Genomic DNA, 27,611 nt, shown 5'->3' on the forward strand with positions numbered 1-27,611 from the left:
TGTTCGGTCTATCGTGATGGACTCTTCGCCATTTGACGGTGACGTCCCCTGACGTTGCGTTGTCGTCTAGTGTGAGTATGTCTTCGGTGGGACATTAAACTTACTTCTATGTAATGTATTGCTAATATGCATTTATATATTGAGCATATGGTGTTTCTTCTGCTACAGTGAGATAAACATATAAATATGATGAAATCAATGAATTCAATTTTAGCTGCAATTGGAAACACCTTAGCGTCGGAATCCACAGATGAACTACCATTAGTTTTGTGCTATCGACATCTGTGGTGCTAATCGGTAGTAGTGTTTTTGTTTCTAGAGCATGTCTGCAGGCAGTGTTTGTGGTTAGGTAATGTAGGAAGCTCAGTGAATTTGTTGTAAACATCTCTGGAGACATGTTTACATTGGTTGTCGTTCAGTGTGGACGTTAAACATTATGCAGAAACAGTATTGACTGTCATTAAAGGAGTGTTACACTACAAACTGCAAGAATGGTAGGCTTGTCTGGCGGCGGACACCTCTTCAGTCCTGCGGCAACAGCAGGTTTGGATTTTCTGTGACCATCAGTTTAAGTGAAACGCGTAATTTCGAAGATATGGGTGATATCAGTCTTAGTGGAAACATGTAAAAACGTTGTGAATCCTGTTATTTAATTGTATGATACCCAGTAAACCTATATGACTGAATTAAGTATAAACGTAATTTTCAAGCTTAGTGGATTTTTTGTGACTGTCAACTCTACTGTATCAATAGGAAGAACTTAAGGGTAGGTAATGGACATCTGTAATAGGAAAGCAGGACGAAACCACGTTTCAGTCTTGTGATGTAAGACGGTGTGAATGTGTTAATATTGCTTACAGATCGAGACATGACTGCTATAACAACAAATGCACCAACATCAGCCGACGCCTGCTTGAGTATAGTGCATAGTTTAATGTGTCATCGCCAAGGAGGAGAATCAGAAGGTTTTGCAAAACGCGCTATTGAAAGTTTAGTGAAGAAATTGAAGGTTGGTACTTCTTAGACTTTAGTTAAGTACAGCAGTTCAGCCGTGTCTTGTGTTCTGATAAACTGATTACTTCGTGTATTTATGAAGGTAATAGCCTATGTCAGCGACGATAACAGTTGTTCGCATTATGGACACCTGTAAATTCATTTCCCAGTTAGTGTCCACCAAAGTGTTTTAAGTAGTGACAGGCTGGTAGGTTATGTAATTTAATTCACTGTCGTCACACAATTCACGTAGTTATCCATATTCACTATCAGTTACTTGTCGATAATCATAGAGTGCTAAGTACAAAAGTTATGTGACATAAACTTAACATGATCAATGATTTTGATCATTTTCCGAAACATGAGTAGTCAACACTCAGTGTTTTTACGCTGTCGCATTATTTCGTGGTACATTATAAATAGTATAGTTAAACTTCTTGTCATCAGTCGGCCTCTGAAAATTATATACGGTCACTATGCTATGTTAGGCCCGTTATTCAGTTTGTATTTTTCTGCGATCTGATCAAATACTTATGCTTTAAATCAGATGAAAAAATACTTCCTAAGAACACATAACTAATAATGGATTAGTGTCAGAGTATTTCCACTGTTTCCAATAGTAGATTCACTTATGTAGGTACAGTAATCTAATGATATTAGGCCTTAATTTTTTAAAGATCAGTAACAGTAGATATCATTTCTCTTCTATTATATTGACATTACTTTACCAAACTGAAAAGAGAAAATGTGTGTGTAGATCTACCAAACTGTGGTAATAGCATAGGAAGAGAAGGATACTGCTTGTAACAACTGTAGAAATTGTGCAGTATTTGTTTTGAGGCCTTGTAAATCTGAATAACAGTGTGTATACTATGGGTTCCTTGTATCCAACACAGAAATTAGTTTTGACAATAGTAGTAGTGAATAACAACAGATCACACTTTTGTCCTTAAAGTTAGTAGACCTACTTGATTTTAAAAGTAGAAGAATCACTAGTGACATGTCAATGCAGAAAAGAACATAAAGCACTAGAGTAAAGACAAAAAGGACGTACAAACACTGAAGACATTCTCTGTGGTCCACTCACCTAGTAGACATCACCTAGATTTGAGTGTGATCCATTTCCGTAGCACTGCTGCACCTACAGGCCCTCATCGTGAAGGAAAGAGCTACTCACAGTGATGGCACTACACATACTTGAAATGAATCATAAAGACACAAGACATTACCTTAACACTTTTTCAGAAAATAGAGGTAGATATTGAACATTGTCAAAATGTAACGTCTTTTCGATGATTACATTTGTATACAGACTGGAGAACGGTTTGTAGACTTACGGGAGGTTTCCATAGCAATTGAGATGACAAACACATTGGTGCAGGTGAAATAACCTTTGTTCAATTAAATAGATTCTTTAATTTTAGTGAATGTTGATATAAAACTGAGTAAGCAATTTTGGGAACTGTTTGTCCGGATAATGGTATTACTGTAAATGAGAGTAAGTAACAAGATGGCTCAGTCTTTCAGACACTGGACTATCATTTGGCAGGAGTGAACTCAAGTGCTCATCTATCCATCCATACGAATTTAGGTTTCTCCACATTTCCCTTCAACACAAGATGAATGCATGAGTGGTTCCTTTGAAAAGTACATATCTAATTTCCATCTCTAACCTTGTCTGTGTTGAACCTACAGTTGCATCAGAAATGACCTCTTATTCCTGTAATGTGTGCTGCATAAATACATGGACCAATAGTGATAGTTTTCTAGATGCTGTTTTTCTAAATGAAGTACAGACACGCACACGTGTACTCTCCCGTGGCTGCAGTAAAGCTGTTTGTGAGACATCTCGCTACTGATACAGAAATGGTTAACATATATTTTAAATGAGCCATAAAGAGGGAAAATTATAGGCCCAGATGATTATAAACTGTAAAAGAATTTCTTAAGGACTTTGATTATGGTAGGGAATCATCTCGATTGCTTCACCACATCATGATGATTTGGTCCCAAATTCTTACATATTTCTTAATTATGTCTTCAGTTAGTGGTGATAAAATTGTATCATAAACAGCCCAAGTTAGCATAAGAAAAACTAATTTATTGTTGCTGACTAAAACAATGAAATCCTTCTTTGCAGGAAAAGCGTGATGAACTGGACAGTTTAATAACAGCCATTACAACAAATGGGGCTCATCCAAGTAAATGTGTTACAATTCAGCGTACTCTGGATGGCAGACTGCAGGTTAGCATGACTTGAAGATAAATATTATCATCCCAGTACTTAGTAGACAAATCATACTGTAACAGTCATTTAAATACTATAATCATATAACAAAGTGAATTTATGAAATCTGTAGATAAGCACTGATTATAGATAAATTAGGCATGACACTGAACATACTGAGCAAAGTAATTTTAGTATTCAGTCTTTGCTAGTGGCATTTATATACAAAAAGCCTTATAAATATGTACAACATATTCTGTCTATATTTGTATTCTTGTCTCTCTGACAGGCTAAAAGTCTATAACAGGGACAGTGTCAGTCAGGGTGTGGATTATCTGAGGTACATTGGTTGACAAGTGCCTGTTTCAAGTAGCCATCGGAAAGACAGTTTTAGGGGACCAATGAAAGATGATAAAGAGGTGATGCATTTTAGTGCCACAATTGAAACTATTCAATATTCTTCACTGGTTATGTTGGATTTGTTAGGTCACAGAAGGGTGTCATAGATTCCTGTCACCACAATATATGTAATATTTTCTACCTCTTTGAAATGAAGGCTCTCTTGGGATTGAGCTGTAGTGTAACCTGAGGCCTGGGTTAGATTGGAAGGTGATAATGTGATTGTAAATTGACAAAGCTGGAGATTTTGAGAAAAAAATCTGCTGCTGCTGCTACAAATGTATGTCAGGGAAAAAACTCAGCTAGTTGATAAATAGTCAGTTTAGAGATTTTTGGCTGTACGTCATTTGCCACAAAATTATTTTTGTTTGTAGGCCTATGGAAATATCTTGCAAACTTTTAGAATTATGATCACTGTTCTCCCAAATTCGTAGTACGCACTGTGATTATTTTGACTTCAATATTTGATATAGGTACTTCAGCTACTTATTATTCCATATACTTAATGGTGTGTTTCCAGTTGTTGTGCCAAGTTATTTTTTCATTTTATGCACATTGTTTCAGTGACCGTCCCATCCTTCTTTTTCAGTTGCTGTGAATTTTGTTGTGTGTACTCACTGCCCAGACTTCAACCAAATTATGAACTACCGTTGGTCCATTTATAGCAGAGCCAACTATGCCCTTTGATGCTCTTTTGTTTTTCAGAGCCCCCACTGATATTCTGTGAAACACAAATTCTCTTAGCATTTTCCCAGCACTGATGGGCAGCAAGTCCACCACTGTAGCTGAGTCGACAGCATGCTGGCTTGTCATGCCGGGGGCCCCTGGTTCGATTCCCAGGTGGGTTGGAGATTTTCTCCGCCCAGGGACTGGGTGTTTGTGTCATCTTTCATCATCATCATCATTTCATCCTCATCGATGCGCAAGTTGCTGAAGTGGCATCACCTCAAAAGACTTGCACCAGATGATCAGGTCTAGTCGCTGGGAGGCCCTCCCCATACGAAATTCCTCTTTCCATGGATAGCAAGACCTTAATGACCTCACCAGACATCATGTGTACCAGGGCTGGGAATTTGTGGTTTGCGGAATAACAATGTGGGCTCCAAAAAGCCATGAAAGGACATAGTGGGCATTAGGACCCAAATTCAGCTATAGTTAGTGACATGAGGCCAATTATAATTCTCAATCCAGGTAACAAGTACAAATAAAAGCAAAATTTGCAGCACCTGAAGAAGACAGCTGGGTCAGTTGTCATAATTTTATGCATAAAATGGAAAAAACGATTTGTCAGAACACCTTAAAGCACACTGTTAATAGATCACACCAATAAAACATGAGAGATCACATATTGTCTGTTTGATGCTTTATAATTCGGTATTTATATCCAGTTGTGGGCATAGCCCCTTGCATTCTTGTCTCGACACATGCTTCCACAAAACATGTATTTCATGGCATAGCCCTGTTCTAGATTCTTGTCTCTGAGATGTCTAATCTGTGAAATGTAACACGAAGAATTTATGTTAAATAAATAACAGAACACTTTGCATAGACCTAATAAGGAGCTGGAGCTGTTACTCACACATGTAATGACGTAGACCTTTTTAATTAGATAGATGCCTCAAATTACAAAATTCAGTTTTAGAAGAACTGTGGAGTATAAACTGCAGCAAAAGATATGACAATAATGTCCATTTATATATAATGCTTCTCTGCTGAAGACCAAAGCAGAGTTTTAAATTTTTCATGCAAAATGTATTAATAGTTGCACACGGGCATAATGCATCCTATCTGAAAGTCTCTACAGGCCTATGACACGGCTTGGCGCCATCATATCTTTCTTACGCTTCATGAGTGGGATCTTTGGGGCCCACTCCCGATTTTTATCCGCCAGTTCCTGTTCCATTGGTCGTTCAGGGCTCGGGTTGGTACTGTTTTTAGTTCTCCACGGACCCAGGAGAATGGCATCCCACAGGGTTCCGTATTGAGTGTACTTCTTTTCCTCATTGCTATAACTGGACTTGTTGCCTCCGTTGGTCCTTTGCTCTGTATGTGAATGATTTCTGCATTTGGGTTAGTTCCTCTTCGATGGCCTCTGCAGAGCAGCAGCTCCAGGTTGCTATATGGCATGCCTCTGCAAGGACCCTCTCACACGGGTTTCAATTCTCCCCTTTAAAATCGCGGGTGTCCACTCCTATTGCCGTACTGCAGTCCACCCCGATCTGGAGCTCTACCTCGATGCACAACAATTACCTGTGGTTCCACAGTTTCGTTTCCTGGGTCTTCTTTTCGACAAGAAGCTCACTTGGCTGCCTCATATCAAGACTTCTGAAGATAGGATGTTTCCGTTAACGCAATGTCATGTGCTTCCTTGCCCACACCCCTCGGGGTGCGAATCATTCCACTCTTCTCCGCCTTTATCGGTCTTTAGTGCTGTCTCGCTTGGACTATAGTTGTCAAGTTTATGGTTCGGCTGCTCCTTCCACACTGCACCTCCTGGATCCAGTCCACCATTGTTGTATCTGTTTGGCCACTGGTGCCTTCCCTTCTAGCCCTGTTGATAGTCTCCTGGTTGAAGCTGGGATCCCCCCCCCCCCCCTTTTCTGTTCGGTGGTCCCAGCTTCTGGTTTCTTATGCAATCACTGTCCGTTCCTCTCCCACTCATCCTTCCTATTCTATCCTGTTCCCAGACCAAGGACATCGCCCACCTGATTCCTGCCCTTGGGCGGGTTTACTGATTTTTAGCTTCCTTCTTTGTCCTGTCTCCCACGTTCCCTCCCCAACACCCCCCCTTGGTTAGTTCCTTGGCCCCGGATTCAGATGGATCTCTTGCCGAGGTCTGAAAGATTCCGTTTCCCCGATGGTGTTCCGCTGTTTTTCCCGCCGAATTTTATGAGAGTTTCAGGATGCTGTTGTTTCTTACACTGATGGCTCTAACTCTGCTGATTGTGTGGGATATGCCTTCAAGTCCTGTGTTGGGATGAAAAATCCCAACTGCATGTGGGGAATTGATGGAAATTTCCCAGGCCCTTACCTTTATTAAACAGTCCCAACTCTGCCGCATTTTGTTATGTACGGACTCAATGAGTGGCTTTCGGGCTATTGACCAGTGTTTTTCCTGCCATCCCTTGGTCTCTGCCATCCATGACTATCTCGCTGATCTTCACCATGCTGCTTGTTCCGTTGACTTCCTTTGGGTCTCTGGCCATGTGGGTATCCCAGGTAATGAGCTTGCTGATCGTTCGGCTGGGGGAGCAGTTACTTAACCCCCGTCCCCTTCCCTGTAACCCCTCCTGCGGCGGATTTACGGCTTCATATCAAATCCCACTTCGCACAATCATGGGCCAACTCTTGGGAGGCTACCTCCCTGTCTAATAAACTTCATGCGATTAAGGTGACACCTGTCCCATGGCATTCTTCCTTCCGCCTCTCCTGAAAGGACTTGACCACCCTGTGTTATCCCGGCATCAGCCATACCTGGCTGACCATGGTTTTCTTTTGCGTAATGAGCCACCCCCTCTTTGTGGTTGTGGGGCCTTCCAGTCAGTAGCCCACATTTTGGTGAAATGCCCCCTCCTTTTGGCTCTGCATACTAAGTACGGACTTCCTCGCATATTACATTTAATATTGGCAGATGATTCCCAGATGGTGGAACTGGTTCTCAGTTTCCTCTATGAAAGTGGTTTTTATTTTCAGTTTTAAGGTTTTTAATCTCCCTCTGGAGTAGGGGCAGTGCGGTGAGGGTTGGGGTGTCTCCCACTGTAAGCTGTGTTTGGAGATTCCTGACTCCCCTCCCTGGCCAAGATCCTCTTTTATCTCCCTTTTACTCTGTTTTTATCGCTTTTTAGATTTAGTTAGTCTCCTTTTCCAATACACACTTTTACATTCTAGTGGTTGAATGCTTTTAAGTAGCAGGTGGTCTTGCCTGTACTGCATTGGGGTGGGATATTTCCTGCCTCTAGCATAGCCTTGGGGTTGCCCACTTGCTGACTTCCCTCCTTTTGTTTTCACCATTGACAACACGACTGTACTTTTACGCCCCACCCCCACCCCACCCGTTATGACTCTCGTGAGATGTAAATTCATCCGAATAGACCACCTTTAAAACAAGGGACTGATTACCTTGCTGTTTGGTCCCCTCAACCCCAATCAACCAACCAACCAACCAGTTCCATATGCACAGTCACTGTGCTGGTTGGGATGCTGGTAATACTTTGGAACTCATATTCTGCTGACTTCATTTGACTTTTTTACAACCACCGTCCACAATGCTTGATGGTCCCTGTCTGTCAGTACATAAGGGCTGTCTGGCCATTGTTTAGCTGCAGTTGTTCCTTCACATTTACGCTTCACAATCACATCACTAACAGTGACATCTAGGGTCAGTTCCACGTTACATAGAGGTGTCCAGATAATTTTCATCAGATTTTGTAAGTAAAACTTCAGTCCATAGTACCAAACAAATAGTATTTCAGAACAGAGCTACAGCTTTTTGTTAATTGAAATTTAATAGTAGAAGCAGATTAACATTATTAGTTAATCATTAATTGCTGCAGAAGATGGTGTGCTAATAATATAGCGTGTTCTCGGGATATTCATATTCCGCTTCATTGAAATAATTTTTCCATATGAGATTTTTTTTTTAAGTTCTCACTTTCCTCCTATTCAGTTTCAGGAGTTAGCTTTGTTATAAATTTGTGTGCTGTATCCAGCAAATCGTAAAAATTTTATTTATTCCAGTGATGGAAGTGAGGTTGAGAGGGATCTTGGGATCTGAGGAACCTGCCTTTCTTTTTTAACTTCCTCCACTCTGTCCTCTCTTCTCCCCACAAACCTAGCCGTTAATTCCAAAAACAAGGTAGTGTATGTACTTTCACACTAAGATGACGAAAGTCATGGGGTAGCAGTATCTACAGAAACACATGGTGGTTGTATTGTGTAAACAAGTTATAAAAGCTTAGTGGATTGGCAGAGCTGTCATTTATACTCCAGTGGTTCATGTGAAAAGATTTAACAGACTTTGAATGTGGGTAAGTAGTTGGAGCTAGACACATAGGACATTCCATATCGTAAATCGTTGGGGAATACAATGTTCCGAGATCTATAGTGGACTGAGAATGCCAAATTTCAGGCATTACATTTGACCACAGACAATGCAGTGACTGATTTTCTTCACTTAATGACTGAGAACCACCACACTGCCACTTCACTTGCTGCCCCCCCCCCCCCCCCCCAACCCAAGGGGGCTCCCATCTCTTCTTATGAGTATGTGTTTGGCTACCGTTAGGCCCCAGCACTTGCAGCATTACTTCCTTCCCATTCTGCGAGCCTAGCGAGCTTATACTCCCACAACTTTTCATTAAATAAATACATGGTGCCCATTGGTGGGTTTGCCTGTGACAAATTTTCAAAATTCTCCTAGGTGCAGATCATGCAGGGAAGGTTGGCCAATGCAGTCTCCACCTTTCTGTCTTTCCGTTTTTGCGCCCTTCCCTTTAATAAGGTAGGACACCCAAAACCCAGTGTGGTAGCCATCCCGTTGTGGGAATGGCATGGGGGGGGGGGGGGGGCTTGTCGTCATGTACCTGCATGGTGGTGGCCCCCCTGACCACGCAGGCATTGCACTGTTGGTGCCTGAATTGGAAACTCATAATCTATGCCAAGGAGTGTGCGCCTGTCATGACTGGAGCACAGGGACTTTGAGTGATAGAATACTGGCCAGGTAGCCATTGTTGAGGCTGGGTGGGGAGAGCCCCCATTCAGAATGGTTGGCAGCATGGCGGATGAGCGACAAATGAAGCAGATGAAGTTATCTCCCACTGGCAGCCAATGGTGCAGCAGTCTCTGGGGAAGGAAAGTTCTCATTTAATGCAGAGAGAGATACAGCCCTAAAATGTTCCCTTCTGTTGCTATACCATGGGAGGAACATAGAGCTAAGTGCCAAGTAGAGAAACACTGATGGAGATACCTTCTAGGCCACAAAGCCCTTATTCTTTGTGGAGACCACAGAAGACAAGTTTGGGGAAGTTTCCGCCATCCCTAAAATGGAAAATGGGTCAATTTTAATCAAAACAGCATCCCCTGCCCATTCACGGTTGGTACTGACTTCTAACAAGCTGGGTGACATACCAGTGACTGTCAATCCCCATAATAGTCTAAATATGGTTCTGGGCATCGTTTCCCACAGAGACCTGCTCTTGCGATCTGATGATGAGCTATGCGCCAACTTGGAGTGTCAGGATGTCCACTTTGTCCATTGTGTCCATAGGGGGCCAAAGAACAATAAAGTTGCTACCACTGCTTTCATCTTGACCTTTGAGGACAATTTATTGCGTGAAAAGATGAAGGTGATGGTATACCTATGCGATGTGAAACTGTATGTTGCCCCCATGTGACGCTTCAAGTGTTTGAAATTTGGACACATGTCTTCGCATTGCAATGCTAGCCCCATGTGCAGAGATTTTAAATGACCGCTGCACAGGAACGCTACTTGTGCGCCTTCCCCCATCTGTGTCAAACTTGGAAAGCAACATTCTCTGTGCCCACCTCATTGCACAATTTTCCCAAGAGAGAAGAAAATACAAGAATAGAAGACTCTCAACGAACTAACTTACCAAGAGGCAAAGAAGTAGTACAAGCGGTTGCACCAGACATGTACAACAGTGTCACATGCTACAGCTATGACGATGTCGCATCCTTTGGCGGCGGTACTCCCGCCTGTTCCACCTCCAACAGTGGGCCGTCAGGGCCATTCGATCATGCCTGCGCTCTTCACCCCCCCCCCTCCCCCTGACAGTTGGGGGCTCCCCTCTTGCTGCTTCCCCCACACCTGATTTAGGGTCATTGTCTTCCCACCCATGTCCCCAGGGACATTGGCTCCCACCTCGCAGTTAGAGACAAATCAATTTCTCTTGACAGGAAAAGGTCCCTCCGGACACTTCTGTCCAAGGTTTGTATCAGTCTGAAACCAGACACCAGCCAGTGGCTGGAGACACAGGCTGCAGGTCATAGGGCTTCACGATCATCAGTACCTGAAACTGATTCAGAGGAGGCCTCACAGTCATCCAAATCCCCGAAGGAGAGGAAAGATAAGTAGTAGTCCTCCAAGAACAGGGATATCACGATGTCCCCCACACCACCAAATCTCCCGTTCCACTCGTGTGGCTGACGGAAATTCTGGCAGCCCCTGAGGCCCCAAGTTTACCACACAATCGAATGCAAAACCTATGTGTGTTGATGCCATAACGCCTCAACCAGTGGCAGTGGGTGACCCTGGGCATAAATTGTCTCTTTGGTCCCTTCATGGCCTCACAGTACGTTGACAACATTATTCTCCAGTGGAATAGTAGTGGTTTTTTCCGCCCCCTAGCTGAGCTACATCATCTTTTAAGCACTTCTCCTGCCTTCTTCATTGCTCTTCAGGAAACTTGGTTTCCAGCATTGCAGACCCTGGCCCTTCATGGATACCGGGGGATATTATAAGAATTATGCTACATACGGCATGTGTCGGGCACAGTTCACACAAACATTCCAAAAATTCTATAGAGTGAAAGTGTGCCTCTTAATACACTTATGGAGACTATGGTTGTTCAGGTAAGTGTGTTTTACAATTCTACCATCTGGAGTGTTTACCTCCTTCCCAATGGTGAAGTGCCTCATAAGATATTGTTTGCATTGGTTTCTCAGCTCCCCCAACAGTCCCCTCCCCCCTGCCTCTCCCCCCCTGCCCCTGCCCCTGCCCCTCCCCCCCCCCCCCCCCCCCCCACCTTTCCTATTCTTGGGTAATTTCATTGTCCATAACCCTTTGTAGTGGAACAATGATCACTGGCCATGGTGAAGACCTCAAAAACTTACTGGCACAAATTCACCTCTGTCTTGTGAATACTGATGTCCCTAAACACTTCAGTGGGATCTGTGTCCAGCCATCCTGATTTGGGTTTTCCGTGATTTCCCTAAATCGCTTCAGGCAAATGCCCGGACACTTCCTTGGAAAGAGCATGGCTGACGTCCCCTAATCTAATGGGAGCAATGACCTCACTGTTTGGTACCCTCCCCCAAATCAACCAACTAACCAACTTCAGTGAGCCGCACAAAACTTTCTTGTTTCTTGGCCATTGATTTTTCCATCTGCGGCTCTTGTCTTCTCCCATCCATCCACTAGAGTGTCCATAGCGTCATGTGTGGTAGTGACCTTCCTGATCTTCCTGTCTCTCTCCCTCAGCATAACCTGCTGGATGCTTGCCCAGATGGGTCTGCAACAGTGTTGACTGGGATGCTTTCACCTCTGCTGTTGCCTTTGGCTCCCCACCACAGTGATGTTGATGAGGCAATCCAGAATACAACTACAACCAGTCTTTCGGCAGCTGATTTAGTGATCCCCTGTTTCTCAGGACCACCCCAACGGAAGACAGTTTCTTGGTACTCATCAGGAATCGCAGAGGCCATTAGAGCACGTAGCCAGGCTCTCCAAGACCATAAGTACCACCCATCGAGGGAACGCTGAATTGCAAGTGATGTGTTTCTCTTTTTTTTTTCCATCTTCATCTTACAAGATAAATAAATTTCTTGTGACCATGTCACATCGATAAGGCATTGTTGTCGTGATATAAAATTGTTGTAGAAGGAATCCTAATAGTCATAGGTTTTGTGTCCTACTAAATGAAACTGCACTCCAAACTTGTAATGACCACTGTATTGAATGTTTTTTAATGCGAGTTTACACTTTTTCCCTTCACACAAAGACAGAGCGTCTCTGTGGTGTCACCACCAGACACCACACTTGCTATGTGGTAGCCTTTAAATCGGCCGCCGTCCGTTAGTATACGTCGGAAGCGCGTGTCACCACTATCAGTGATTGCAGGCCGAGTGCCGCCACACGGCAGGTCTAGTCTAGAGAGACTCCGTAGCATTCGTCCCAGTTGTACAGCCGACTTTGCTAGTGATGGTTCACTGTTTACATACGCTCTCATTTGCAGAAACGACAGTTTAGCATAGCCTTCAGCTACGTCATTTGCTGTGACCTAGCAAGGCACCATATTCAGTTACTATGTTTTCTGAACAGATAATATTGTGAACCATGTACCGTCCAGAGCGACGTTCATCATTAATGGATTAAAGTTTAGTATCAAACTAGCTACGTCCGCTTTCTGAATTCTATTTCCTTGTCATGTTCCAGACCTCACATCAGTATAGTTCTTCCCTCCTCACGCCAGCCTGCCTGAGCTAAAATGCGTGTATTTCGGCCTCCAATCGTAACACTGTGTTGGCTCTTCTGCCAACACAACAGTCTCCATAAAACATCCTACCACGGAGGCATCAGAAACTAGACAAGTGGTTAATGAAAGAAAACTGTTAACAAATGAACATGAAAAACATTGAAATTGGTGAGGTAACAGTCATGTTAGGTTTATCTTCCTGTAAATGACGAGAAAGAGAGAGAGAGAAGCAATCTAAAAAATTATATTCTTTTGGTATTCCAGTTCAAGTACACTACAACTGCCACCCTACTGTGTACTGGTATTGTCCAGACTTTACCGGGTGACAGTATACAGTAGTGGTGCACTTTTCTGGTTGGTTAGGGGTTGTTTATTCTCTGCCCAGAGCAGACTTTAAATTACAATTTTTTTATATTAACTTTTACCGATTATTTAATGTTCACTTGACAAAACTCTTTTGTACAGTAACATCATTTACAATATTAATATACTTTGTTTCTCTTCTCTAAGCCTTCCTTAGTTCAGGTGGTATTTTCTTATATATTATCCCTGCAGTGGGTATATTGATTGTTTAAGTCAAGTCTCCACTCCGCATTGTTAGTGCATAATCATTGCACACTATTGTAGCCAGTCAGTATGTCCACGCGGCATCGTGACCTTGTGGGCCTCTTATACCTGTCGGAACCACAACAGAGGAGCCATATAAGTTCCTGTCTTCTAGTTCGTAAACTCCAACAAACTCTTCAGTGCTGTAGAGACCAAAGAAACCACTTCGTACAATCGGCACATCGATGATTGTCCTCTTTTTTTTTCTGATATCACAATGAAGGAGCTGTGTAAATTCCTGTCCATTTGTTTGTAGGCTACAGTGAACCTTGAAACACTGCAGAGTCCAAAAAAGCCACTTTCTACAATCGACACCACGTCCTGCATGTTGCACCACAATAGAAGGTTTATCCTCGTTTTATCCTTGTGGTAGGCACATGCTGTTTTCATGGTAGTAAGCCACCAGTATCACTTTTTGCACCTCACATGGTTCAGGTACATGTTGCATCATGATGATGTAATTGTCTTTACATAGTATACAGAAAATATTACATATAATTACAAGGTTATATTCAAGAATCAGAGATTTTATTTTAGAAGTAAACTTCAATTTTCTCAACATTCTTGAGCTGACACATGTAAGTTTTCTTTCCTCTCTTTTTTGTAACAAAAGAAAAGCAGCCTTATTTTCATTTATTTACATATCTTCCCTTTATTACAGGTGCCCAGAAAAAGGAAACTGAAATAATCTGTTCTCCTTGTGTCTTCTAACAGTAACAGAACACAACTACATTCAGCGATACCTCTATCAACTCAGCGGGAAAGAGATCTATTATCTACAGGGAACTGTAGGTTTTGAATGAAGGAAAAATGTGGGATTTTCTGTCCAAACTTCATCTGAAATTCATCATATCATAATCAAGCATACATTTCATTGTATCTAATGTTTTCATGTGTGCTTATCGTGCTACCTACATGTATTTGTGTTAACTGTTAGACAATTCTTCTTTAAATGTTCTTAGTCTCCCAGCTTAAAAAGTTCCATCATGTACATTTTTACTCGTCCTCTCATATCTTGGCGCAGAAGACTGCTACATTTCCAACTTGCATTTCCACTGGAGTTGGGTTTTTACTTCTTGTATTTACCATATGCTTTTATCAGTAATTATGTTCAGATGTCATAATGGTTTAAAGTTTTGATTGTATTACTTACAGTTCTTAGTATCCCTTCTAATGACCAATGTACATACCCAGAGAGGGATAGGCATTTTCGCTTGTACAGTTCGCCGTTTAAAAGATTATTTGATCTTTACACCGTGTGTCATTTGCCTCATAGTAAATTACCTTTTAACTCATTTTTTATGTTAGTAGATCTTTCCTTTACTTCATAAATTCATTCACGTACTTTAATCTCCAAAAAACTCTCCCACTCCACATACATATTGGTACTTATACATTCATACGCACAACATTTGCAGTACGGTGGGCCCATCTTCAAAGGTACCTACCACCGTAATATTTCTGTGTTTATTTGGGATGCGGCTTTGCATCATTCCCTAAAAAGTATTCTTATCAATAATTAAACTGCTAGGTGTGTTATTGCCTGTGTATCATCTCACATCACATTCATCCTTTAATCACTTACTCATACTGGCTCCGTATGTGGGAGTATTTTCTTTTTTGTTTACTTTCACCCTCAGCAGAGTTAAATTCTTAAAGTATTCTAAACCTTGTGTTCGTGAACACACATGTTTTGTTTTTAATATGAACTCAAATGTTATTCTAGGTCCCTTCGACTTACCAGCTGCTTGTTCTGTTTATGCCTACAGTATTACACAAATGGCTTCATGTGTAACGTTGTGTAATCTAAAGTGTAGCACAAATAAGCTAGTAGTTATTCTTTTAATATATGGTACTCAATTTTCAGTTCTTTACTGTATAGTTTGTAGTTTTGTTTAAATACTGTAGTTGGCTTATGTGATAAAAAAGTCCAACTGTAAGTCATAATATCTAGTGTAAATACTAGTTCAATTCAAAATGAGGTGTAATGTTTGTTGAATTTACTTCCCTTTCATTGTCTTGTACATGTTCTTTCGTTCCTCTACCCTTTTGTGTAGTAGTGTTTATTTTACTTAATTTAGCTTTATACTTTTCTCAATTCCCTATTCATCGTAAATATTCCTTCTAAATTACCTCAATCCTATTATATACATATTATTTTATTAATTTCATTTCTGTGCTGATATCAGTACCATTGCTTGTTGTGTAGGGTTTTGGTATGTGAATGATTTTACGTTACCACCATGCTTTATTAATAAGCCATATCATTCTGCGCGTGCGTCAAGTTTCTCAACATGTGCAGTAGTGTATGCAGCATCTACACGTCTCCCGCTACTATTACTATAAGTCAGAATTGCTTCTCCCCTTCACAGCAATCACGTTCCATAGGCCAGAATGTGTTTCTCAAACTATGTCGTTAAACATCCTTCCAAATAATCCTATCTTTGTATTACCTGGCAATCTCTGAATTTTATCATAGTGATCTTATTGGCCCTGATTAGGTGTTTAATACATGATATTTCCGTAAGTTCATTTACAGTGCCTCCTCCCATATATGGTGTAGGATTTGCTTGCTATTGAACGGATGTATGTTCTTTCATATTGTGTGTACTGATTGTATTGATTTCTGTTAATGAACAAACTTTTTCAGGTCTTTATGTGGGTACAATCCCTTTCCCTTCCCACTATTGGGATACACTACTCAGTAACATTCTGGACGTGGAATATTGAGTATTACAAATGGTCCAGTGTATAATAATTACCACTTGTGACTGAGTTTCTTGTATTTTGTCAACTTTGGATGGGATCACAACAACACATCCTGACCCACCTGGAATTTAGTTACACGTCCAAACCCCTTATCATGTGATTTTTTTATTTTTTATTTATTTATTTATTTATTTTTCCCTAGCTTCTGCCTTTTCCTCTAAGGTTACTAGAGCTTTCTCTTCTCCGCAGTCATTTCTTTTTTATATGTCTTTAGTAAAGGTTTTGCCCATTCGTCTATCGTAACTTTCTTGAACATCAACTCTGTGGGTGTCAAAACAGTAGTTGTGTGTGGTAAATTATTTACGAACTGTTGGAATGGTGATACTAATGCAATCCACTTAGGTGTTTCTGTGGACAATATGTATGGATGAATCGGTTAAACTCTCTGAATACTCTTTCAATTGGGTTGGCCTTCGGATGAAAACAAGATACTAGTATGTGTTTGATGCTGTATTTACTGACAAATTCTTTCCATTTTTCCATTTCATGCTGGTGAAATATGGTGCATTGCCAGTCAAGATTATCTTTGACTTTCTTACTCTTCGGAAGTAATCTTCCACTATTCTCCTTATGATTGGTCCTGAAGTTACTGACCCTACAGCATATAATTTGAGGTATTTAGAAGAGACATCATGCAATGCTTTCACATATTTCAGTGTCCCCTTTCCTTGTGTATATGGACCATCTGTGTCCATTGATACTAATTCAAGTGGTTTCGTCAGAATGACGTAATTTGTTCCACCCAGGCTTATTTGTGTGTTGTGTTTTTCAGCATATTATACATTTTCTGATCACTTGTTGTATCCTGCGTTTCATATTCAGGAAATAGCAGTAGGTGGTAATTTTTGCCTGTACATTTGGAGACACTAGTGCTCGACAAGTTACGAGTATACTTAAAAAAGTTATCAACATAGTCCTCTGGTAAGCAAACACACCAGTTTTCTTGTTCTGGTGTGTGTCTATGAAATAGTGCTCATTGATATATCATGTAGAACTTGTCTACATTATTGTCCTTAGCTTCCTGTAACTTTTTCTTACCTTTTGCCAGTGCCGATCCTCTTCTTGCAGATGTCCTAGAGAGCTTTACAGTTTTGCAAAGTATGGTTGATAGGTTCTGTCCCACATTTGGTGGACTCTGGTATCTGAGATCTGTTCAGTAAATTCCAAAAAGTCATCCAAACCATGTGGCAGTCTCGATATCACAACAGCTATTATGTGTTGTTCACTCCTAGTGTACACTATTTCAAAACCAAATTCTTGTAAATATGGGCACCTCCGAGCTATCTTTCTGTGTAGTAGTTCGCAGGTTAGGAGAAATGAGAGGGCTTGATGATCACAGTAAACGTTTTGTGTCTGCCCCATAAATGATATTCAAATTTTTGAAATGCCTGCATGACAGCAAGTGCTTAGAATTCAGATACAGAGTATGCCCTCTCTCACTCTGTAAGCCTTCTACTTGTGAAACTAATAATGCTTGGTGTTTGTTTACCATTTAGCTGTTTAATTTGGAAAAGATATGCTCCCAGGCCTTGTGATGACGCGTATGTACTTAGACAAAATTCCTGGCTCATGTCAGAGTGGTTTAAAATATCAGCATTGACAAGTGCCTCCTCTACGTTTTCAAGATCTTTTTGCCATTGATTTGTCCATAACCAAATGTTTTTTTCTTGGTAAGTGCAACACTGCATCACTATTTAATAGTTAGTTGGGCACACATTTCCCGAAAAAGGAGGCCAGGCCCAAATATGCCTCGAGCTGTTTCTTCAGCGGGAGTGCAGATCACACTACTCTGCTCTGAACTGAATTATTTCCTCTACCATCCCTCCTCCAGGCCCACACATGAACACCTCCATGGTGCACCCCTCAGCCACAGCTTCATCATGACCTTTCACAAGGTCTGAAAGATTCGGTTAATCCCGAGGCCCTCCACCACCAATTATTCTCCATACTTCGCGCATCCGGGGCTTCAGAAGTAGACCATACTAATGGCTCGATGGGGTTTCAGAAGTAGTCCATACTAATGGATCAAGTAAGCTTTATTTATACTCACATGGGACATATTGAACTGCACTCCTTGCCTGATGACTGTTGTATTTTCGCTGCAGAGTTAGTAGCCATTTCTCATGTTCATTAGTTTTTCCATTTCCTGGACCAGTGAGTCCTTCTTCATCTGCAGCAACTCCTTGAGCAATTTGCAAGATCTTGGCCAGTGTTACTTTTGCCATCCCTTAGTCATGGCTATCCAGGATTGCCTGTAAAGCAAGACAAATTATTAGATAAGTATTTCATAAACAGACATCTGATTGGTATTACGCCATCAAGTTTTAGGGATCTGGAATATAGAATGGGTCACTCTGACTTCACCAAACTAACTAGGGGATGATAAAAGAGACTATGAATGTGTGGAGGCCTCTTGCAAGGACTTCACCATTTTTTGCTGTAATTTGCTGGCTACACATTGGTCGTAATTGGCTGATTCATCGTCATCTCCTCTCTTACAAGGACGGTCCACATTTTGCTGAACTGCCCCAACCTAGCCATCCTGTGGCAGACTCTTAATCTCCCCAACTTGCTAACTCTGGTGTCAGGGGATTATGCCTCAGCAGCTGACTTAGTTTTACATTTTATTCGTGAAGGGGGCTTTTACCATTCTCTTTAAGGGACGTCCAGGTAACCATATAATCCTGCTGAGAGCCAGGCAGAACACTCTGTTGCCTCCTTTGCCCAAATCAGGCTGTTTGTAGTTTTCTTATGTGAATGATTGCTGCCCACTTATCATATCTTAATTAGGTTATAAACAGAATGGAAAGATTACTCTTTTTAAGTTAAATATTAGTCATTATGTACTTAATTTGGTCCTTTGAATTATGTGCAGCATTTAACTACATTCTCACCTACACTCTTTCAAAAGATTACTTTGTCTCTGATGAATAGGCTTTTCAGTAGTAGGATTGTCGCCAATACTCTTAGTTTCTGTTATCCTCCAATGTAGAAAATCTCTAATATTATTTCAACCGTACATTGGACTTCTTGCAGTTTACTACTGGACGCCCAAAAATCCTAACTTGGTCAAATTGTATTTTAGTACACTCTTAACACAAAACAATACGCCATGAAGGAATTATCTGACTGGGATGGAAATATGTAGATTTGATGTAATGTACTGACAAACAAATGATTATTGAAACAAATGAGTTTTCAGAAAAGTGGATGATATATTCAGGAGAAAGAGAAAGAGCTTTGCAAATGGAGCTAGTCAGTAATGCAGTGGTCCACCTCTGGTCCTTTTGCGAACAGTTATTTGGCTTGACATTGATTGACAGAGGTATTGGATGTTCTCCTGAGGGATATTGTGCCAAATTGTGTCCAATTGGTGCATTGGATCATCAAAATCCTGAGATGGTTGGAGAGTCATGCTCATAGTACTCGTATGTTTTGGCAAACACTAAGACAACCAGTAGAAATTCTTGCCACCTGCAAGCAGGCATTGTATCTCTGACATGTAAGCCCAAGATGGCTTCCCATTCGTGGAAACAAAGCAGGGCATAAAATATTGTTGAAGTACCCTTAAATGTAAGTCCAGGATGGCTTCCAATTTACGAGAGAAAAGTGAGCCTCATCACTGAAGACAATTGTACTCCAGTCAATGAGGTTCCATTCCAAATATGCCCGGCACCACTGCAAACGGGCTTGTTGGTGTACAGATGTCAGTGGTAGTCAGTGCAAGGGGCACTGTGAGCTGAGCCCCCTTTCTGCGACCCATATATTAATGCTCTTTGTGGTCACTGGAGCACCAGTTGCACAGCAGATTGATGACAGTGATGAGTCTGGGGCTCTGAGTGCCTGTCTGACAGTTCCTCACAAAAATTTACATTTATTAATGATAAAGTAACATGGTAATTCTTGATCACTTTTATTTGTCTTTGAATTCCTGCCTACCCTTCGTTACCTTAAGTTTCTAGATTCAACACACCATAGAATCTAAGTGAACTTCTATGTGTATGTGCTCCCTCTTTCTAAGCTTTTTGAATTAATCTCTTGACCTTCTGGGGATGAAAACTGTGAGTGTTGTAAAGATTTTGACCAAATTTTATTGTGTTTTAAATAGAGATAAGCTGAATGAACATTAACAGAAAATTTTAACAGTTACAAATGTTAGCATTGTGGGGAAGGGAGGAAGGTTCATACTGAGGACAGATATATTGATATTGTTTGTAGAACCCAAAACCTTAATTTGCAGACTGGATACACATTGACCTTTCTAGCCACTAACACACTAAATAAAGTGGTTAAGTGGTTTCTAAACTCTTGAGACAGACAGTGAGCGGGAGAAGAATTTACCAAATCAGACAGAGGCATAGGCATTTACAAGAGGGGGGTGGGGTGGGGGGGGGGGGGGGGCACAGCCATCTCCTGTTATCTGGATGCATTTTAAACTTTGATGTGTTGTGTGCCCTTTAATTGTAGCCAGTTTAGATTAAATATTTTATTGCAGTCACTGTGTTCCTTATGCTGCTAGGGCCATAGGGTGGGTGGACCAGAAAGGACACCTACTCTCTACTGGACTCTGAAGTAGAGATTTCTTATTCATTTTAGTATCTCATGCATTCCCAGCAATTGATGTCTGTAAGTCTGCACAACTGCATGTTTAACTTATTGTAGCATTACATGGTCAATCATGATAAGAAATAATCACTATACAACACAAGTTTGATGGGTCATGCTGTTCACAGTAAATAACCTTTGTCCTTTGACTTACTAACAATTTCTCAGCTTGATTGAGTTGCAACGGTTTACTGGTTCAATAGCCAAGTGTACGGAATCAATCAACAGTTACCTATACACTCCTATCCTCCTTCACCAGCATACTTTGTTGTATACGTGGTTTAACATCTGCATGCACTTCCCATTTGGACAGCTCCTCCCCCATTGACCAACTTATTCACCACATTATATCTTTTGTCTGTTCAAATCCTGGATGTGTAGTAGCTCACTGAGACTACATTCAGTTTAATCATCTAGCAGAGCAATTGTACTTAGCTCTCCTTTGAACATCAGACACGATAGAGTAGGTGGGCTTTACTGGGCTTCACTTGTGGACTCAAATGCATCAGTCAGAAAAAAAGGAGGAAAAAGGAAAAAAAAAGAATAGGGTGGGGGGGGGGGGGTCGGCAGCTTAAAAGAGTTGAGGGAAGCACCACATACAGGAATTGACACATACTCTAACTCGACAATGTAATTATGTAGCAAGATGGTACATCAAGTAGCACACTGGACTCGCATGTAGGAGAAGGGCATTTGAAATCCCTGTCCAGTCATCCAGATTTAGGCTTTCCATGATTTCCCTAAAGTGACCAATGCAAACCCAGGATGGTTTCTTTCGATAGGGCATGGGTGATTCCCTCCTACAATTGGAGTGTGCAATCTATACTAGCAACCCACTGTTATGGTCAAACAACAATGACACCGTGGATATGAGAGCTGTCTTAGTATAATTCTAGACTGTTAAGAGTTGGTTCTACCAGACAATTTAAATAACTTTCTAAGACGTTTGCCACATTAATTTAGATGCATTCTGGACCTGGGTTACACTTTGCCTGTCAATCCAAAACTTGTAGCTTTCAACATATATCTGTTCAATTGTAACTACACTCTAATATAAAAAAAAGTTGCACCTTGAAGGGATTATCCAAAAGGGGTTGAAATCAGTAAATGTGATGTATGTGTATTGACAAACAAATGATTACAATTTCAGAAAAGTGAATGATTTATTCAAGAGAAAGAGTTTTGCAAATTGAGCAAATCAGTAATGCGTTGGTCCCCTTCTAGTCCTTATACAACAATTATTCAGCTTGGCATTGATTGATAGAGATGCACTTTGCCCTCCTGAGGGATATCATGACAAATTCTGTCCAAATGACATGTAAAATCGTCAAAAGCCCTAGCTGATTGGAAGCCCCTGCCCATAATGCTCTAAACATTCTCAATTGTGGTGAGATCTGGTGACCTTGCTGGTCAAGTTAGGGTTTGGAAAGCATGAAAACAACCCCAGTAGAAATTCTCATTGTGTGCAGGTAGATATTATCTTTCTGAAACGTAAGCCCAGGACGGCTTGCCATGGAGGGCAACAAAATGGGGTGGAGAATACCATCGGTGTACGGCAGTTTTGCATCGATGACTGCTCATAGTCTGATTGGTATTCTACTGCTGTCTGGGGTGTCTCCAGAAATGTCTTTGCTGGTAATTGGGGCTCAATTTGAAGTGGGGCTCATCATGATGACGAGTCTATTCCATTCAATCAGATTCCAGGCTGAATGTGCCCAGCACAACTGCAAATGGTCTTGTCAGTTTACAGAGGTCAATGATAGTTGGCCCAAGGGATGCCTTGAGCTCAGCCCTCTTTCTGTGAGCAGCATAATAATGCTGCTCGCGGCCACTGAAGCACTAGTTGCACATGAGATCAGTGATGATGATGAAACTGAGGATCTGGGTGCCTGTTTGACGATTGCTCGGTCCTCGTGCTCTGTCATCTCTCTGTTCTAATCACTCCTATTCAAATATTGAGCAGTTCACTGATTACTCCAACTGGCTTCCCTGAGCTCAACTACATGTCCTCTCTCAAATGCAGGCATTTGCCTATAAATTGTTCACTCATATGTCTGTGAATTTTAGTTACTGTCTAACTGAGTACGTAGAATGAAATTCACAAAGACTTTATGCCATTGTATAGTCATGTCCCCTGTTTACTACGCTTGACAGGTGCGAGGTGAAATTGCACTGCACTGCCAAACGTTCATCCATCAACCACCGAAATGTACAATTTTGTATTTTCCATCGGTACCCCTATGAGTATTAATTTGTGACCAATTGCCATAACTCCTTCATGGTGCATCTTTTTTTTTAAAGATTGTTTGTTAATGTTAAATAATAGATGCCTTGCTATAGTGCAGAACATCCACTAATATGATCATATTTGATTTTTTGTTAACAAATAAACAACAGTACAGGTTCTGACAAAAAACTTCTACGAACTTAGTAGAGGGGGGGGGGGGGGATTTCTCACACCGAAACAAGGAAGAATTTCAAGTAAATGTACACAAGAAAATTCTTCTTGTTTGGGTAAGTAATAAAGGAACATCTCTCAAAATTCTGAAGTCATAAAATGAAAACAATGTCAAAAATATCCTGTGCATTCCTGTACAATCACATGGAGTTGAAATCTTTGGCTTTCACCCACTTTCAAACACATCTGAATGGTGACAAGTGCTTTGAAGGCTTCCTTGATACTCTGATGAGGCATTGTTGCATTATCAATGTGTGCTGCATAAACCAATTGATTTCACAGACAGCCCTACAGAGGAGTGGGGTTGGGGGGGGGGGGGGGGGGAGATGTACTGACCCTGTAACTTATTTTCCTCTGTCTATCTATCTGTCATTTGAGATATTGTCCAGTGCATCATGAACAGTGTGACTGAAGTGTGATAGAGCCTTATCATCCAGAAACTATAGGCTTCCTCCCTTTTTCTGGAGCTCATCCTGTAGCAACTCTGGAAGAAGGTTCTGAATAAAGTTCTTGTAGACAGTAGCTGTATAATATATAGGGATAAGATATGAACCTAAGTGGCAGTCACCTGTAATTCCAGCTCCCACAGCAGGAAACACGATGTGTCCTTTCTGGTTCGGCCTTTGCAAACCTTCATTTACCGTGACACAACATCTGTGCTGCCTCAGCAATGTGGTGATAAGTACCAGCAAAGGCTGGATGGCTTGGCTGTCTTCTGTCTGGAAATGTGTTTTGATGCAGCTTTGTGCCCATTGCCATTGATATGGCCATGCATTCATAAAATGAATATTTAGCTGGAAAATTCATCAGCTATCTCACAGTTGCCACTTTTTGAAACATTCAATATATATCAATCTTAAATGTGCACGAACATTAAATATAAAAATGTCTCCATACTACCCAATTTAGTATTGGAGGGCAGCGTGGAGGGTAAAAATCGTAGAGGGAGACCAAGAGATGAATACACTAAGCAGATTCAGAAGGATGTAGGTTGCAGTAGGTACTGGGAGATGAAGCAGCTTGCACAGGATAGAGTGGCATGGAGAGCTGCATCAAACCAGTCTCAGGACTGAAGACCACAACAACAACAACTACCACATTGCCATCAGCAGATTGACACCCCCTTGTGTCAATGTTATCATTCATTTAACAAACAAAATCAGTTTTAAGTGTTGGTTACAAACTTTACTTGCTGCGGTTCACCTTGGACACATTCGACTTTTTCTCATTGGCATGAGGAATATGCCACCCCAAAGTTTGTAAATTAATGTGTGATCAGGAAGTAAGGACAAATTTGAATCTTGCACCATTTGGTCATATGACGGTTGGCAGCCATGGTTTGTTCATCTTTGTCCCCTCGGGGACTTGGCATTTGTTTGCTGAGTATGTGCTTGGCGACCCTGCAGTTCCTGAACTGGGGACTGGTAAGCGCCACTAGCCCTCTGTCATCGTAAGCTATGGGCATGCTTCACAGACTGCAGGGTCTTGGCTTCACCGTCTGGACCTCTATAAGAAAAACCTCAACCTCAACCTCAAGGTGTCCTATGTGCTGATGAGGTGATTGGCTGTTGAGGTAAAACAGTCTCTAGCAGGCAACTTATGGGCCCCTCGCCCCCTCCAGTTGTATAAGGTTTGCTCAAGCATGCAGGGCTCTGCCTGGGTCGACGATAGTAGTCTCATCAAACTACTACTGATGAGACAGGTGTAGCGTCAGGCAGTACCTATACCCACTCCTCAAAGAGAGCTTGGTTGGTTAGTCCTCCCAAAAAGAAGTCTCAGAATTATAGTAACAGAACATTAGTGTGTCATAACGCGTTCATTGTTATAAAGTGAATAGGGGGAACCTTTGAGAAGATCTCCCCGTTCTATATTCACAGGGTGTTGGAAGGTATTGCTGGGTCTCTAAAATGTGTCAAACAACTTCGTAATGGAACACTTCTAGTTGTAGCTGCTAATTCAGACTAGATATCTAAGCTTCTGTGATGTAAGATCTTAGGTGACTACACAGTCGAGGCTGAGTTGCATAACATCCATAACTATAGTAAGGGCATGGTTACGTGTTCAAATATAATGGAGGTGGACCCCGCGGAGTTACGTGAAGAATGGAAAAATATGGGTGTCACGGAAGTGCAGAACTATGAGGAGAGTCAATGGAAAATTGAAAAAATCGACAACATTTATTATAATGTTTAGTATTCCAGAATTACCTGAACATATCCTTGCAGGCTAAATCTGTCTTAAGATTCGCCCATTTGTTCCCAACCCAATGTGATGCTACAAATGTCAAAGATTTGGCCGTACCACTATGGGATGTAATGGCAAGGCTATGTGCGGCAACCCTTGAGGCTTAGCTCACAAGTCAGGCAATTCTTATACACTTCCTCCAAAATGTGTAAACTGCTCCAGGGATCACCCAATGTGGGGCAGAAAGTGTGAGGTTTACAACTAGGAAAGGAAAATTCAGGAGTTGAAAGTAAAAAGACTTCTTTTGCATCAGCCCTTAAGACACCAATTGCTAAGTGTGATTCCTCCACACAAACTCAGGCCACAGATTCAAGTACGAGCACATGCATTTGTCAATGTACCTGGGAGGGAAATGTTCCACTTGAAACCAAAGTCATTCAGAAGCCGTCAGCAATAGGCTTACCACCTAAGCCACATACCAGTACCCAAAATCAGAAGTCAACTAAGCTATCCCCGCAACCCAGGCAAGCATCTCCTTCTGTCAGTAAAGAAAATTGTCCTTCGAAAAGTAGTTATAAGTCCAAGAAAGCTACAGGTGAGTGCACTCTCTTTCTGGTGAGGACTATGTTCTTGAGGATATGGACTTCCAATTGGAGCAACCGGAGAGCAAGGAATCGGATAATGTTCCTCCTGGCCTCCCCAGTAAATCACGACCTCCAAGGAAGAAAGAAAAGAACAACCATCCCTAACCAGCGGCTTCCACAGGGATTTCTGTGTTGCAGTGGAATTTGAATGGATATCACTCACATTTGGAAGGATAGCAGCTGCTGGTCCAGGAGCAACCGTTATGCATTTGCGTACAAGAAACACATTTTAAAGTCACCAATACACCTGCATTACGGGGCTGCTAAGCCTACAGGAAGGACGATACTACTGGAGATAGGGCTAAAGGTGGAGTGGCTGTTTTCATTGATGACAGATGCCACTCATCTCCTGTCGCTCTTACCATGACCATGCAAACAATTGCTGTGAAAGTTCTCGCACCCTTTAATATCACTGTGTATTCTTTGTACTTGCCCCCTAATGATGCTTTGGTAGCAGACACACTGGCAGAACTCTTCCGGGCATTCCCATGCCCATTCCTCCTTGCGGGGGACTTCAATGCACACAATGTGCTCTGAGGCTGGCTGCTCGAATCCCGAAGTTACCTGATCCACTCCCAGTGTGGTATCAGGCGCTACCGTTCCACCTTTGACAACTTAAAATTCTACTGGAGATGGCGATACAGGAGTCCTTCTTACACAAAAACCATTTCATTTGTGCATTTTTTGACCTCGAAAAAGCATATGACACTGATAGGAGGTACAACATCCTTCGCCAACTTCATGAATGGGGACTTCGTGGATGCCTGCCACTTCTTTCCAATCCTTTCTCAAAGACCGGTGTTTTCGATATGACATTGGCGATGCCATATCTGACTGCTACATTCAGGAGAATGGGGTCTGCCCAGGCAGTGTCCTCAGTGTCACATTGTTTGCCATCGCTATCAGTGGCATTTCCTCCGCAGTCAGGAGACCTGTCAAGTGCTCTTCGTTTGTGAATGACATTGCAATCTTCTACTCTTCCTCTGATCTTATGACGACAATGATGAGGCAGCTACACCTGCCCTTTAGGAGGCTGAAAACCTGGGACAGGACAACTGGTTTTTGGTTCTCACCCTAGAAGACAACATGTATCAATTTTTACTGTGCTTGTTGAAGTTTTAACCAACCATTGCTCACAATGGGGGACAATATTTTACGTTTTCAAGGCACTGTGTGCTTTTTGGGTTTATTACTTGACTTGAAATTAACTTGGCTTCCACACCTGAAAGACCTATGAACAGACGGCTTCCAGTTGTTGAATATTTTGAAATACCTTAGCGGAAAAACACGGGGAGCTGACAGGTCCCACCTCCTACAGTTTTATAGGGCATTTGTTTGACCCCACTTAGATTGTGGCAGTGTGGTCTACAGATCGGCCCGTCCTTCCTACCTCAAGATTTTAGTTGCTGTCCACCACGAGGGCATTCGGATTTCGACTGGAGCCTTTCGGACCAACCAAGTTCTGAATCTGTGTGCAGAGGCGGGTGAACCACCACTCTGGATTCGGCGAAGTA

At 41.7% G+C, this 27,611-nt stretch overlaps 1 protein-coding gene across 3 annotated transcripts in view; it reads left to right on the plus strand.

The window, feature by feature from the left end:
• Positions 1-313: 313 nt before the first annotated feature.
• Positions 314-27,611, plus strand: part of LOC126481087 (mothers against decapentaplegic homolog 4) — a 167,435-nt gene continuing 140,137 nt past the window's right edge. For 2 of the 3 annotated variants that reach the window (XM_050104588.1, XM_050104590.1), the window contains exons 1-3: positions 314-543; positions 861-1,009; positions 3,134-3,238. In XM_050104588.1, coding sequence (XP_049960545.1) covers positions 492-543; positions 861-1,009; positions 3,134-3,238 — 306 coding nt within the window. In that variant the 5' untranslated portion in view covers positions 314-491. Of the gene's footprint in view, positions 767-860; positions 1,010-3,133; positions 3,239-27,611 lie in introns of all 3 variants that reach the window. The other variant, XM_050104589.1, reaches the window with a different exon arrangement.

Source organism: Schistocerca serialis, chromosome 5 (genome assembly GCF_023864345.2).
Source record: "Schistocerca serialis cubense isolate TAMUIC-IGC-003099 chromosome 5, iqSchSeri2.2, whole genome shotgun sequence".
Taxonomy (NCBI): Eukaryota; Metazoa; Arthropoda; class Insecta; order Orthoptera; family Acrididae; genus Schistocerca; species Schistocerca serialis.